At 37.9% G+C, this 15,478-nt stretch overlaps 1 protein-coding gene and 1 pseudogene across 2 annotated transcripts in view; both read right to left on the reverse strand.

The window, feature by feature from the left end:
- The window catches only part of ACTR2 (actin related protein 2), a 43,860-nt gene that overhangs the window by 18,273 nt on the left and 10,109 nt on the right, over positions 1–15,478 (reverse strand). The window contains exons 2-5 of one of the 2 annotated variants that reach the window (XM_006168042.3): positions 15,235–15,345; positions 12,898–12,912; positions 7,688–7,903; positions 3,518–3,590 (exon numbers count right to left, since the gene is read on the reverse strand). In XM_006168042.3, coding sequence (XP_006168104.1) covers positions 3,518–3,590; positions 7,688–7,903; positions 12,898–12,912; positions 15,235–15,345 — 415 coding nt within the window. The remainder of the gene's footprint in view (positions 1–3,517; positions 3,591–7,687; positions 7,904–12,897; positions 12,913–15,234; positions 15,346–15,478) is intronic. The other variant, XM_006168043.3, reaches the window with a different exon arrangement.
- Positions 5,066–7,677, reverse strand: LOC114006047 (39S ribosomal protein L35, mitochondrial pseudogene; annotated as a pseudogene).

Raw genomic sequence — 15,478 nt, forward strand, 5'->3', positions numbered from 1 at the left:
GGAATTACATCATTGAATAGGCTCTCTCTTTTTCTTTTTATTTTTCCAGAGATTTTTTGCTTTGGGCCCATGTGCTGGTCAGAGAGACAGAAAGAAAAAAATCACCCCCCATGGGGGATGGCTACACCACAATCCCTTCTCCTCCAATCTCCTCTCGGGATTTTGGGCTCATATGCACACATGCCCAGTGTGAGTTCTAAACTGCCGTGTCTGGGACTTGAATTGCAGGCAACTCTGTGGGAGTCCAGTGAAGTAACCATTACCCCATCTACCGGCCCCGTCCTTTTCTCTTTCTGAATAATACAGATTTGCATGCACAATTATCTAATTGCAATGATTTGTCTTTGAATTCATTTATTCAAACCACCTTTTTAAGTTGATATAATTTGTTATTTCTTGATGCTATCAAGCTCCATAAAACGGCCTTTTGATGTTGTCATCTTTTAAATGAGACTTTCCACTGTTAAAAAGAGGAATCTACATTATCAATTCAAAATATTCCTACTCATATCAACTAAAGCAGGGATTTGAGTTTAATTTCCCAGATGGCCCTTTTACCCAAACTCCCCTTACTTTCTGTCATTCCCACTGGGCCATCTAGTGGCCTTCCCGGGAACACCTTGACTGTTTCCAGTGCCACACCCTTTTGTCAAGGCATTATCCAGGCTTCCACTCTAAACCACTCTGTTAAAGGCTTAACAGAACTCTTCCCTTTTCGTCATCTCTTCCCTGACCACTTTAATCTGCAGCCCAGATCTCCCAACTCCAGTTCTTCCCCAAGCAGTCAAAGAACTTCCTAAATCACGTTACTTCTTTTATTCAAAAACTTTCTACAGATCTAAATGCTTCCTCCTGTTTTTATTTGTTTTTGTTTTTTACTGATAGTACTAGCTATCCTGTTTAGAAGGAAGAGAATTTTACTATGCTTTGAAATTAATGTGGTTAATATTACTGAACTACTATTTTTCAGAATTAAGGATTCAACATTTAAACTAAAATAGTTAAATATCAGGAATTAAGAAAAGGTATCTTCTCATTGGACAAAAATTAATTTATGCATATTGCTAGGAAAATCTTAAGGTCAATTTCTGTTTTCTTTTAAAAGAATTACTTACTTTAATTCATCATCATCATTATTATTCTAATTTGACCAGAGAAAGAGAGAGAGAGAGAGAGAGAGAGAGAGAGGGAAGGTGAGAAGGCAAGCCGCCAGATCCAGGGTTCCAATTGAGGTTGACCATTTAGGAGTCCAGGACACTTACCACCACGCCACCTGCCAGCCCAAATTTCCTTTTTTTAAGGTTTTTATCATAGGGCTCACGCACTTGGCGGAGGGAGGCAGAGACAGAGAAAAGAAAAAGTGAGAAATCACCCCTCAGGGAGATGGCCATACAGCAATCCCTTCTCCATTCTCCTCCTAGATTTTGGGTATGTACACAAATGTACCCAGTATGATTTTCAAGTCACCTGGTCCGAGATTCAAAATGTAGTCAGTCATGCAGGAGTCAAGTGCCTTAACCACCATGCCACCTGCTGGCCTCGTTTCCCCCACCCCAAAATATTTTATTAAATAATTTCTGAAAGTTACTTTTAAAATACAAAATAGAACCAGCAGGTGGCATAGAGGTTAAGGCAACTGGATCTCACATGTCTGACTGCATGGTTCAAGTCCAGGATCCAGAGGCTTGAAAAATGCCAAACATGGGTGCCCAAAACCCCAGTAGGAGAATGGAAAAGGAACTGTAGCACAACCATTTCCCCAGGGGGTGATGTCTCACACTTTTCTCCCTGCCCCCCGGCAAGCACACGTGCCCTTATAGCAAAAACTAGAATAAAATTTCTCAGATGCAGACACTCTCTCCCACCTTGTAAAGTAGGAAGTGACTTTTGACTCCTTCAAATAAAAAATCACTTTCAGCTGATTGCCTAAAAGACAGAGCCATATCTATCTTCCGCACTGTTAAAACTTCCATACCAGGGTGTAAAGCATTCTATTAAATTTGGTGAATGAACAAAGCTTCCTTAAACAGCTTTAACTTGAAGTTTAATTTCCCCAAGCAAGCATTTTCTAAGTACATGTAGTACACTAGATATTTAAAAACTTAACGTTTTATTTTTTATATATGTGAAATGCAACACAAGATTTTTTTTTTCTCTTATTTGTCAGTGTGTATACTAGCCAGAGACAGAGGAAAGTGAGAAGGCATCCCCATAGGGGGACAGCCACACAGTGATCCTTTCCCCTCCATTTCTCCCTTCTTTCAGGATACTGGGCATGCACGTACATGCACCTAACGTGTTTCCCAAGCCACCAGGCCCGAGACTTGAATGATACAGTCAGTCATGTGGAATCCAGCTGCCTTAACCTCCATACTACCTGATTTTTTACTGAACCACATGTAGAGTCAGATCACCACAATACTAAACTCTTCAAGTTATAAAAACAGCAACCAAAGCAAAAAAATACACCAGGTTTCTAAGTACTGTATCTACGCACCGCTGAAGTAGCAAGATTTGAGACTTAGCTCAGGGAACATCTCTTCGAAAAGCTTCTCTCTGATATAATCAAGCAAAATTGTGTTTCTGTATTTTTCTTTCTCCTAAGACTCAAATTTCTTTGAGGGCATCTTTATACTTCAAAGGAGCCTAAAAGACTCCTTGACATACATTTGACAGACCTACAAATTCTCAGTAAATTCCTGTTGAACATATTAAGACCACCAAAATATAAATCACTCAGGGCCAGTAGGTGGTGTGGTGGGTAAAGCGCTGGATTCTCACATGGTCAACCATGGGCTGAGTCTCAGACCTGGTGGCTTGAAAATCACACTGGGCACATACATGTGTGTATGACCAAAATCCCAGGAGAGTGGTGAAGGAGGAATTGTGGCACGGCCATTCCCCCTGGTTGGTGATTTCTCACTTAACCTCTGTCTTTCCCCTATGGCAAAAAGCTACAAATAAACAGCTCTCCCAATATGGCCAATACTTTATTTCCAATAGACAGGGAAGCAGCTGCAAATAGTAATACCAAGAGAATTTAGTATTCTCTTCTATTAAATCCACCTTGAAAGTCAGGGATGTGCTCCCTAATGTTTGCCTTTTCTCTTTTAATTAATCTATTACATATTTGACAAGCATGGTTTTATGCTAACCTTTTTGGATCTCTGTAATTTTTTTAAACTCAAGTCAATCCTAAAGACAATTTTCTTTTTAATCACTACTGCATAAAAACAGTAAAATATCCTAAAAGACAGAACACATCCTATTTAAAAAAAAAAAAAAAACTGATACACTTTTTACCTAAAATCCTTTATTATTTAACAAATCAAATTAAAATGTTTATCACATCTTTTTTTAACAAATTTCAGAAACTGAAAATATTTCAAAGTTTGATATATAATTAATGTATATTTCTGGGATTTATACATTATTGAGAAATCCTATTTATCTGTTATTAAAAGTACTTTATAAATATTTGTCAAGATGACTTTTCTAAAAGTTAAGTTCCACCTACCTTGAGCATACAAAGTCAGAACTGCCTGGATGGCTACATATACACCAGAAAACTGGTAAGTTTCAAACATTACCTGAAAATGCAGAGAAAAAGGGAAGAAAAAGTGGGTTTTTAGAGTTAATTTTTTTTTTAATGTATTCTTCATGGTCACAGAGTGGATTAGTTGCCCAAAATAGAATACAGGAACCGAAAGAATCCTCCACTCTTATCAGCTCCTCTGGCCTCTATTACAAAGTCCCTACTGTAAGAGTTCCAATTCTGAGGACAAATGTTTGGATACCTACCGAGTGTCCAGGCATTTTCTAGGTGCTACAAAGCAAAGATTTCTGAATGTATTAGTTAATGGCTCATTAATAAGAAAGTTTTCTGCATTTGAAGACTCTCTTAACAGATACCCCTTAAAGTAAATATCTTCTAACTCAAAGATACAGAAATTGTTTAACTACTGAGTTCTTACCCCTCTTCCTCAACCTGGGCCAAGTCATTAGCTCTTTCCCAAAAATTAAAAAAAAAAAAAAAAAAAGTAAAATAGGAAGACAAAAACAAAAATGAATGCAGTGGATTGACTGTTGGCTGAGCTGCTAGCCTGCGATCTCTACTTGAGTCAAGGCTGTAAATCCATCCCTGACGGACCTACACTGGAGGAAAAAGGAGCTCTCTCTTGCCCTCTCTGGTCACACCTCTATACTCATTCTCTGTAGTCCAGATCAGCTGGGAACATCTATCGTGAGTACTCCTTGACTGGTAGGACCATCACTTTAAATAAATATCTGGATACTTTCAACTTTTACAATTGACCATTAAGAGAATTATACAGAATTAAACATTTTTTTGAGAGTTTTTTGTTTTGTTTTGTTTTGTTTTGCTATAGGGCACGTACGCTCGCCAGAAAGACAGAGAAAGATAGAGAAATAGAAAGCGAGAAATCACCCCCCAGGGGGGGATGGCCACGCCACAATCCCTTCTCCTCCATTCTCCTCTTGGGATCTTGGGCATGCATGCGCACGTACCAGGCGTTGAGTTTAAGCCACCGGGTCCGGGACTTGAACGCAGTTGACTACATGGGAGTTCAGCAACATAGCCATTACACTAACTGCTAGTCCCCCAGAATTTAAATTTTTTATACTCTGAAACACACACTAATCAATTAAACAACTAGATACACAGGCTAGTTTTTTAGTCCATCATCCTTTTTTAAAATATTTATTATTTATTTATTATTATTTTAAAAATTTGCTATAGGGCATGTATGCTCATGCATGCAACATGCCTGGCATGATTTTCAAGCCACCACATATGGGACTTGAACTGTGGTCTGCCTTGTGGGAGTCCAGTGCCTCAACCACCATGCCACCTGCTGGCCCCTCTGGTCCATCATCCTTTACTCCTCCTCCACAGGGATAAAAATGCAAGAGTGATGCTATACACGCACATACCAACTGAAAGTCTGTTTAGATCTCTTTTTTTGTTTCTCTTCTAAGCAAATCTGGGCATGTTTAATCCACTACATTTCAAAACTTTCATACCCTTCATGTTGGTATCCTATGTTTACAGATCAGCTGATACAATTTACATAAAGTTTTATGCTTACACATTTTTGCAAAAACATCATGTATGCAAGATACATACTCAACTGGGCAATTGCGAAACTTATGATGTATACTTTCAGGTTGGTTTGTTCTATCATGGTACTTCTTTTTTTTTTTTTTTTAAAGAGGTTTTCGCTATAGGGCGCATGCGCTCGCCACAGACAGAGAGACATAGAGACAGAAAACAAGAAATCACCCCCCGGGGGGATGGTCACGCTGCAATCCCTTCTCCTCCATTCTCCTCTCAGGATCTTGGGCATGCACGCACATGGGCCCGGCGTGAGTTTTAAGCCACCGGGTCCGGGACGCAAACCACAGTGGACTACGTGGGAATCCAGCGACATAGCCATTACGCTAACTGCTGGTTCCCTATCATGGTACTTCTGATAAGATGCATCAGCATACCAGTTTTGCCTCTTCCAGAAAGACACTGTCATTTTATCTAAGAGTTTACCCTGGGTTTTACTGCACAACACAAATTCCCTGAAGCATCTTTCTCTTGCTTTTGTATTTTTCTCTAATTTTTTTCTTATAACCAGACTTTTTTCTTAGCCAAAGGCCAGAATGAAATCAAAGAAACCAACAGATGAAAGCCTTCAGACTTCTGTCTTTTGTGAACTGGCCTATACTACAGTTCTGACCCACTCAGCTTCAGGACACTTGGAAGCTAGGGCCCACCACTCTGCTAAGGATTGATGCAGTATGCCCACACGTCAGGTCTCTGATGGGAGAAGTCTGGGAGCAGGGGAAACAACGAATTTCTGAATATGATGAGTATGCAGAAGTAAGACCAGCATTCCTGACACAATTTTGATAGGCTGAAGAGCCAAAATATTTAGGGGTTGTCAGATTCCTGAAGCAGCTCTCACGGCATCAGCAAAGGTAAAGGCCACCATCTTGCCACCCTTGCCTAGGGCAGACACATCTAAAATCTATTTTTATTTGTAAGACTATTAAAGTACTTGTACTACTAAAACAACTTTCTGGATGAGATTGAAGTATGACAATATCAATCATAGCCAAATTTTCACTCATAAGCAACAGTATTAAAATATGAGCCATAAGGAATGATATAAATGATATAACTAAAACCACGCTTTCAAATTTTCAAAACACTTACCACAAAAATTAACTTTTAATCCAGATTTTGAAAATATAGTCTTAATATTTCTTTTAACCCCCTTCCAAAATTGCTGTCAATATCTAACCATACTTGTAGGATAAAACATAATATTTACATTACACAATAACTAGAAAGTTACTAAAATACAGAAAGTAAGCAAAAGTGTCTATCCCATATATAACAAAATGAAAGAGAACCTCGAAAAATTACTTAGCTGAGCTATTGGGAGGTGGCCCCATGCTCCCTCTTTTCCTAACTGCTTACACCTCCTGAGCCTTTGCCTCCTGTGGCTGCCCCCCCCCTCCTCCTTGGCCCTTCCTCAATGGCCGACTCTCGCTTCTATGGTGAACTGTATCATCCATGATGATTCTCAAGTTATCTCCAGCCCCAGGTTTTCTCCCAAACTTGATTCTGTATATATTGTACCTGACGTTTCTGCCTGATATCAAATGAGGACCTCATTCTTCACATGACTGAAACTGAATCCCTGGTCATTCTCCTCAATTCTCATTCTAGTTTTCCAAGGCCCCCCACCACCACCTCAGCTGGTGATAACTCCATCCTCAGTTATTCAATTCAAAACCTCTGGAGTCATGACCCCCCTCCTATTATCCGTATCTAATGCATCAGAAAATTCTTCAGTCCTACCTTCAAAACAGACCTACAATCTGGTGCCTTCTCATTAATCCTACCACTGCTAACCATGATCCTAACCACCATCTTTTTGCCTAAATAAGTGGAAAAGTTCCCAAACAAGTCTCTCTTCTAGCTTTGCCTCCCTATGGTGTGCTCACAACCCAGCAGCCAGAAAAACCCAGATCTGAGCATGTCCCTTCTCTGAGTCGTCTCTCATTTCAGTCAGAGTGAAGGCCCTTCCTTAGTAGAGCCTACGGGACCCTAATGTCACTCGCCAGCCCCATCCATTGCCCTCCTCGCTACCACCAGCCACAGGGTCTTTTGTGCTGATCCTCTAACACGATGGAGTTGTCCCCTGTAAGTCAGACCTTCCCACTACTTGTGCTTGTGCCTGTGCCTGGAACGCTGTCCCCCCCCGTGTCCCGGTTAACTCCCTCACCAAGTCTGTGTTTAAATAGCACGTTCTCGAGGAGGCCTACTACCACACCTAGAACAAGTGCAACCTCTCGCTCTCTTTAACCTATTATATCTTTTTCCTTTAGCATCTACTGCCTTCTAACAAACCATTTAATTATCTCATCTATTGTTTTTGGTCTATTTTCCCTGCTAAATCGAATACAAGTCCCTTGGCAGTAAATTTTGTTTTGGTTACTAATAGATCCTACTTGGAATAATGACTAACATATGTAAGTGCTTAATATTTAGAATCTGGGGGAAAAACCAACAATAATTTTTAGTCTTTTTATCCAAAGCAACAATGGTAAAAGCAAATAAAAATTTTTGACAGAAACACACACAGGCATACCTCATCTAAAAACTCACCTCTACAATCTTCTCTCTGTTTTTAGTGGGATTCATAGGAGGTTCTGTGAGTAAGATTTTGCAATTCCTGGTATCTATGTTAAGTTTCTCCGGTCCAAATGTATAGTCCCACAGGTGTTTCATGTCATCCCAGTTTCGTACGATGCCATTTTCCATAGGGTAGTTAACTTCTAACATGGAACGTAATTCACTTGCCTCATCACCAACCATAAGGTCCTAGAAAATTATAATATCAAAGCTTTAGATCAGTCAAACTTTTGCATGCTTTAAAAAACTTATATACCCATGCTATTTCAGAAAACTTGGGAATAATTAATTCTAATCTTTCAGGCATTTTCAGTTAGCTCATTATTCCACAAGTTAAAAATCTTTTCTTTCAAGAACAATGTCTTGCAAAGTTTAATAATAAATAATAAAGTTTTAGGTACAGCGTGGTTTAAATCAATAAATTGACCTTACCTTTAAAACATATGTTTCCAAAAGAAGAGCATTAGCACAAATAAACCCCACATTTTCATATTTTGGAAGCTTTTGTATGAGGTTTCATCTGTTTCTTTTGCTCAAATGTTCAAAAAATAAAGCCTGTGATATGTGAAATAGCACATCAGGGGAAAAAGCTTGTAGAAAAATGCTCAATGCATGCAGCACATTTCTTTACTAAATATCAAAATGATAAGTGTAAGTACTATAAAGCATAATGCAATAAGCAAAAAAAAAGATTATCAATCTATAATAAAGTATATATGTACCAATTAACTGATAAACTTCACAAACATCTATCTACCTACACATCTGAATTAGAATTTAAATTGTTTCTACATATGCCTCACCAAGATGAATGAGAATTTGTAGAGAGAAAAAAATTAAGACACAGGGAAATTCATCCTTTGGTATAACATTAGAAAACTATGCTTATATACATGAAACATGATACTCACAAGTCTTGTCTCCAATGAGAGCATACTTAAGATGACCCACATTTGAAAAGTCAGACTGGTAAAATAAGGCTAATGAACTCCTAGAATTTAAACTTATTTTAGAAATCAGCTAGTTTAAAGTGTTAAATAATAATGTCTACATTATAATTTTAAAAAATAGTACCAGAAATAGCTACTGTTTGCTACAGTATCTTAAATTTAAATTATGGAAACACGAAGAAAAGCAGCAGCAATACTTTTTTCTTTTTTTTTTTTTGGAGAGGTTTTTTCGCTATAGGGCATGTGCGCTTGCCAGACAGAGAGACAGAGAGACAAAAACCAAGAAATCACCCCCCATGGGGTATGGTCATGCCGCAATCCCTTCTCCTCCGTTCTCCTCTCGGGATCTTGGGCACGCATGCACACGCACCTGGTGTGAGTTTTAAGCCACCGGGTCCGGGACGCGAACCGCAGTAGACTACATGGAAGTCCAGCGACACAGCCATTACGCTAACTGCTGGTCCCTAGCAGCAGCAATATTAACTTGAGATGTCTTGGGCCAGCCAGTGGCACACAGTGGTCAAGTCAACTGGATCCCACATGGCCAGTCGTGTGGTCTGAGTCCTGGACCCAGTGGCTTGAAAGACACACCAGGCATGTTTGCTTGCATGCCCAAAATCTTGAAAGGAGAAATGGAGAAGAACTTGAAGTATAGCTCCTCCCCCCCAGCAGGTGTTTCATCACTTTCTCTCCTCTCTTCCTCCAGCAAGCACATCCCTCTAGCAAATAATAGAGAGCAAGAGAGAGAGAGAGTGAGAGAGAGCGAGAGAGAGCATCTTAAAAATGCAAAAAAAAGAGGGATTTAAGCTGTTAAGACATAATTAAAAAATATATACATCACAGTAAAACCAGGGTGAGAAGCCTATTAAAAAACAGATGTCTGGAAAACTCATCAAAAACAAGATCAAAAAGAGGAAAACAGGGATCAGCAGATGGCGTAATGGTTACATCGCCGGACTCTCACACAGAAGACCATGGTTCAAGTCCCGGACCCAGTGGCTTAAACCTCATGCTGAGCATGTGTACATGTGTGCCCAACATCCCGAGATGAGAATGGAAGAGAAGGGATTTCAGCATGGCCATCTCTCCAGGGGATGATTTCTCTTTCTGTCTCTCTGTCTCTGTCTCTCCGTCAAGCACAAATGCTCTATAGTAAAAAATCTCCCTTAAAAAGAGATGGGGTCAGCAGTTGCATAATGGTTACATTGCTGAGCTCCCATGTAGTCGACCACAGTTACAGTCCCGGACCCAGCAATTTAATGCCAAGTGCGTATGAGTGTGTGCCCAAGATCCCTAGAGGATGAAGGAGAAGGAATGGCATGGCCATCCTCCCTGAGGGGTAATTTCTCACTTTCTGTCTCTTCAGTGAGTGCATGCACTCTATAGCAAAAATCTCTCTTTAAAAAACAAACAAACAAAAAAAGCAAAGCAGATCCTAGAAATGTTCACTAAAACGTTCTGTTTCAACTAATTTTTTATAAAATTAATTTAACATAACTTATTATTCAAATTCTTAAACATTAACTTTAGAATCTTCTGTGAGGAAAACACAAAACTAAAAATCTGTGAACTGTAGTTGAATGACATATAGATGTGGAAGTATTTAGGGAGAAGTATACTGACATCTGCTATTTACTTTGAAATACATCAAAAACAAGATGAACTGGTAGATGGAGGGACTGATGGCTATGTGATATCGGTATAATACATATTAATGTCAGAATTTAGTTGATGGCTACTCAGGTTTCACTGTGAAATCTCTCAACACTGCTATATATTCTAAACATTGCTTAATAAAATGTTGGAAGAAAAATCTTACACGTACAAACACATGCATTGCTTTTGGCCACTGACAAATCTAACTTATTACCCAATTTCACTACTTTTCTCTGTAATATATCCTTCTCTGTGTTGTACAGGATAATAGATTAGCTAATTAGGTAGTTTATATTATCTATATCATTTCAAACAATTTAGAGTTACGTCTGATCTGGTGTCTACAGAATATTTACTTTTATTCTACACAATAGGGGCTTCCATATGGTTGACCCAATGCCAACTCAAAAGCTTCATGTATCTACTTCTTCACATACAGTACACAGGGTCCTATGAAAGAAATGGCTAGTGTCCCTACCTCCCCATAAACAAAGAGGACATTTAAGATGGAAGAAAAGCATTAGCTTTATTTGAAAAAAAGCAAAAATTTTTTAATAGCTAAAGCTACTTAAAAAAAAAATAATAAGGGGCTAGCAGGTGTTTAAGGGAACTGGACTCCCACACGGACGGCCACAGTTCAAGTCTCAGACCTGGTGGCTTGCTTTCTTACCTCCCTCTCTCTTTCTCTCTCTTGCTCTCACTCTGTCCCTCTCTGGTCAAATTAAAATAAATAAATAAAATTAAATAAAAAAATTCTCCTAAAAAATTTCATAAATTTAATCTAAAATTTTAACTTAAAAAATTAGGGCCAGCAGGTGGGATGGTGGTTAAGGTGCTGGACTCCCACATGGTTGACCATGGTTCGAGGGTCAAACCTGGCAACTTGCTTCCTCACTTTCTCTTTCTTTGTCTCTCTCTGGTCAAATTAAAGATAACAATAACAATAATAATAATATAATTAAATAAATAATTCTTTAAAACTCCCCTGAAAAAAATTTTAGAAATGTAATCTTCCTTACCATACCTCAACATCCAAAACCCAAAAATGCTGCAAGTTTTATATAACTTGCCCTAATCTCTGGGAGCAGAGTTAGAATCAACAGATCAGGGTTCGAGTTTTTAGCACCTGCCCTACCCCTGGTCCTCAGCCCTAAACCATGACCTATTCTCTGAAATAATAAAAAAGCACAGTAACTATCCGAGAGACTGTTTCAAAGGCAGTAAAATAGCACACAGTAGAGATAATATTCACCAAGAATCATCTTAAGCAATGTCACCTCAAATTAGAAGATAGGGCAAACACAAGTTTAAAACCACAGTTAAATCCTTAGAAGGAAATTCTATTCAAAAAGCCCACATTGTTCTCTACAAGAAGACCCCTTTTAAAATCTCTTTATGATTTTTTTTTTTTTTGGAGAGGTTTTTTCGCTATAGGGCGCGTGCGCTCACCAGACAGACAGAGAGAGACATAGAGACAGAAAGCGAGAAATCACCCCCCAGGGGGGATGGTCACGCCGCAATCCCTTCTCCTCCATTCTCCTCTCGGGATCTTGGGCACGTACACACACGTGCCCGGCGTGAGTTTTAAGCCACCAGGTCCGAGACACGAACCGCGGTCGACTATGTGGGAGTCCAGCGACATAGCCATTACGCTAACTGCTGGTTCCCAAATCTCTTTATGATTTTAAGACAAAATGTATGATCTTTTATTTAGGATAAATGTATGAATTTCCACTTTTAAATGTTTATTCAAAAGAAAAGTTACAGTAATTAGTTAAAATAATGTATCATTAGAAATACCCGATTTTAATCTAGGTCAAAGCTGTTTACAGATAGTATTAAAAACAACCTTGAAAATATCTACTATGAAAGCACTTAAGACTATCACAGAAAAATGTAGCAAGAGTCACATGTCCAGGATGAGCCCCGTTAAAAAGAAAGAGGTAACACACAACAGTATTTTTTGGTGGAAACCTGCTGTTTGTGGAAAAGTCTTACGTGTGCTTTACATTCTTATTTATCCTCAAATAATGTTTTCAGATGTACTCATCACTATGGATAAAATGCCAACAAGCCATTCTCTTTTATTCCTGTTTCCTTCTATGGTTCATAAGTGTATTTAAATTCCACTGGGCTTATTAAGTATATAATACCATAGTGGATACAAATAGAGATTCAGGCTATAATGGGTAATGGGTCAACAAAGTAGATTTATCCGAATGTAATGAGTTCACTCTGATTTTCTGGATCATGTATTCTATAAAGCCACTTGGTTTCTAATATTTGCAAACCACATTCCATTTTAATTATAACATTCATCTACAAGAAAAACAAGGAAAGCAATTCAAAACTATGTTAGTAATTAGTTTCTGTTTGGTCCATTGTATGCAATCAGGAAAGTACAGGACTTAATTAGTTGCTATCAAACTGAAGCAATGGAAAAGGTCAAAAATTAAAGTACTTAAAATAAAAATATGGAATCATCCCCCCAATACTAAAGGGACACAAAACAACAACTACTGTCCCACCAAGCAAAAGTGGAAAACAAACAGAGAGCATGTGTGTAACCTCACTTACCATCTTTTTGTTATTCTACTTCAACAGGTCAAGAAAGGTGAAGAGAGAGAAGGTAGAAGTAAGAGTCAGAAAAGGCCTAAATAAAATCCTCACTGAAATTTTTAAACATACAAGCAATAGAGACAAATTAGGTTGAGGTCAGATGCAGTAGTACTATATTTTATGGAGTTAATAATCAGGGCCAAATTAACATGGACAGTTACTATTTCTGAATGAAAATTAACTCATTCAACAATTTAACTTTTCATTTAGCTAACAAGATACGAAAAAACATAAGTCAATCCACTAAGCACAGGAATTCTAAAAAGTCATATTTCTAATTCATTACTGAATTTAGGGACCTTAAGAAAAGTAAATGATAATAGCAAAGGTCTAGCTGAGTAGGCTGAAAGTTAGGTAGTTCAAGGCTGTTTTTCAAAGCTCTAGTATTCAAGTTAAATTTGACACAGGTCTCTTCTATTGAAAGAACAATTTAACTCAAAAGCTTAAAAGACTGAGCAGACTGAACAGAAGTGAGCCAGTAGAAAGCAGAATGGCAAGCTACACAAGCAAATGCTACAGGGACATGAGTTCCTTGATAAAAATATCTTACTGGAATATTGACAAGTTTGATCTTTATCATTTGGCCTTAAAAAGCAAGAAAATGGGTATTAACAGATGTGTAATTACTTGTGGCTATGCTGGAGAATAAAAATGGCTACACATGATATATCCTCATAGCTCAAAAATTTTATTTGTCCATAAAATATATTAAAAAGCCACATTTAAAGAGCCTAACACTGAATAAAAAGTATTATCTTCAACTTCTTTAAACAGTAGTTTATCCTTATCATAATTACTAGCTAAATTTCAAGTCAAAGTTTATTTAAGATTCAATAAAATCAGGGGACCAGCGGTTAGCATAATGGCTATGTCGCTGGACTCCTATGTAGTCAACCATGGTTCAAGTCCTGGACCCGGTGACTTAAACTCACGCCAAGCGTGTGTGCATGCATGCCCGAGATTCTGAGAGGAGAATAGAGGAGAAGGGATTGCGGTGTGGCCATCCCCCCTGGGGGGTGATTTCTCGCTTTCTCTCTCTCTGTCTTTCTGGCAAGCACATGTGCCCTGAGGCAAAAAGCTCTCCAAAAAAAAAGATTCAATAAAATCAGAATAAAAGGAGTTCACAAAAATAAGGAATCCCATAAATTTCCCAAAAGAAAAGACCCTTTAAAAAAAAAAAGGTTTCTTATATTGACTGTCCCGTTTTATTTTTTGGTAAGGTAACAGAGGCCAGAATAATTCACTTAATAATTTACTCTGTGTTAAAAAATTAACACAGAACCTAGGTTTCAATATGTATTTCTACTCACTGTGTAACTCGGGTCTCTAGAATCAAAAGCAGTTACCAAGTAGCAAATTATTACACCTATTACCACCTTCCCAAATGTGGTAAGTAAATATCCCAAAGAAATAAATTTCAGTAACTCATAGCTTAGCAGTTCACTGAAATCTTACCAGACTATCCAGATAAGACCAACAATGATATGTTGTTCACAAAAAGCCCCTAAAAAAAAAAGAGTCCCTAAATTCTGTATTCTATATAACTTGAACTCTAGGCCACCTGAAAAATTTAAAGTCAACTGGTGACCAATGTCCTTTCGATTGTTCTATTTCTTTCTCCTAAAATAACATAATTCCCACTTGACTGCTGATCCCTCTAATATGGCAGAAGAATCTATCATCTGTAATGTAACGTCTATCATGTTAAGTGCAGTGAGGAGGCAATGACAACTTTCTCCATCTCTTCTTATGGGAAGATAAATAATGCAAGGCCAGATAAAGACTTGCATAGCTTCTTCCTGTACTTTACAGAAGTCAGTTATTAGCAAAAAGAGGAAGCACTGACATTTACATACTGTGTCTTCCTGACTAGCTATATTTTTTTTAAAAAAGGGATGGGGTAAGGGGAACAGGTCATGAAAACATGGAAAGAAAAGGCTTAAGGTCCCAAAGAGACACTGACATATAAGGACAAGTATATAGAATTAAAAGACATAAAAATGCCAGGCTGACTTATTTTTAAAATGATGTAACAGGACTTTAAGTCACTAATATAGTGTTTTGCATCACTGTAAACAAAAAACTTAAGTTTACTCCTGACAGTAATGGCATTGAACTTATATAACATCAGATGAAACTAACCTCAGTTTTTATGCCCTTGTTCACATGTTGATATAAATTTAAAATGAGAAATTTCTGCCCTCCCACTTTGTATTTCATCGCATATTTCAAAATTATTTTAATCAACAAATACTTCACATCTTGAGCATCATTTATCAATAAATAAAATATTACCTTGATTTCAATGTTTCCCACTTTGGTGGTTGATCTGATAATAGGTCTTCCAACCAAAGCTGGGAAGATGTGTTCTGGAAAGTTTGAGCCCGCATAGCCACACTTCACAAACTGGAAGGAAACAGTAAAAGTGAGTTAGTGTCAAGGCATTTACTACATTTATTTAAAAACTCTTTCTGAAAACACCACTCTGCATTTTCAGGATATTTAAACTTTTGATATTTTTAACAACTACAGTAAATCT

This window comes from Tupaia chinensis, unplaced genomic scaffold (genome assembly GCF_000334495.1).
Source record: "Tupaia chinensis unplaced genomic scaffold, TupChi_1.0 Scaffold145484_1, whole genome shotgun sequence".
In the NCBI taxonomy this organism is placed as follows: Eukaryota; Metazoa; Chordata; class Mammalia; order Scandentia; family Tupaiidae; genus Tupaia; species Tupaia belangeri.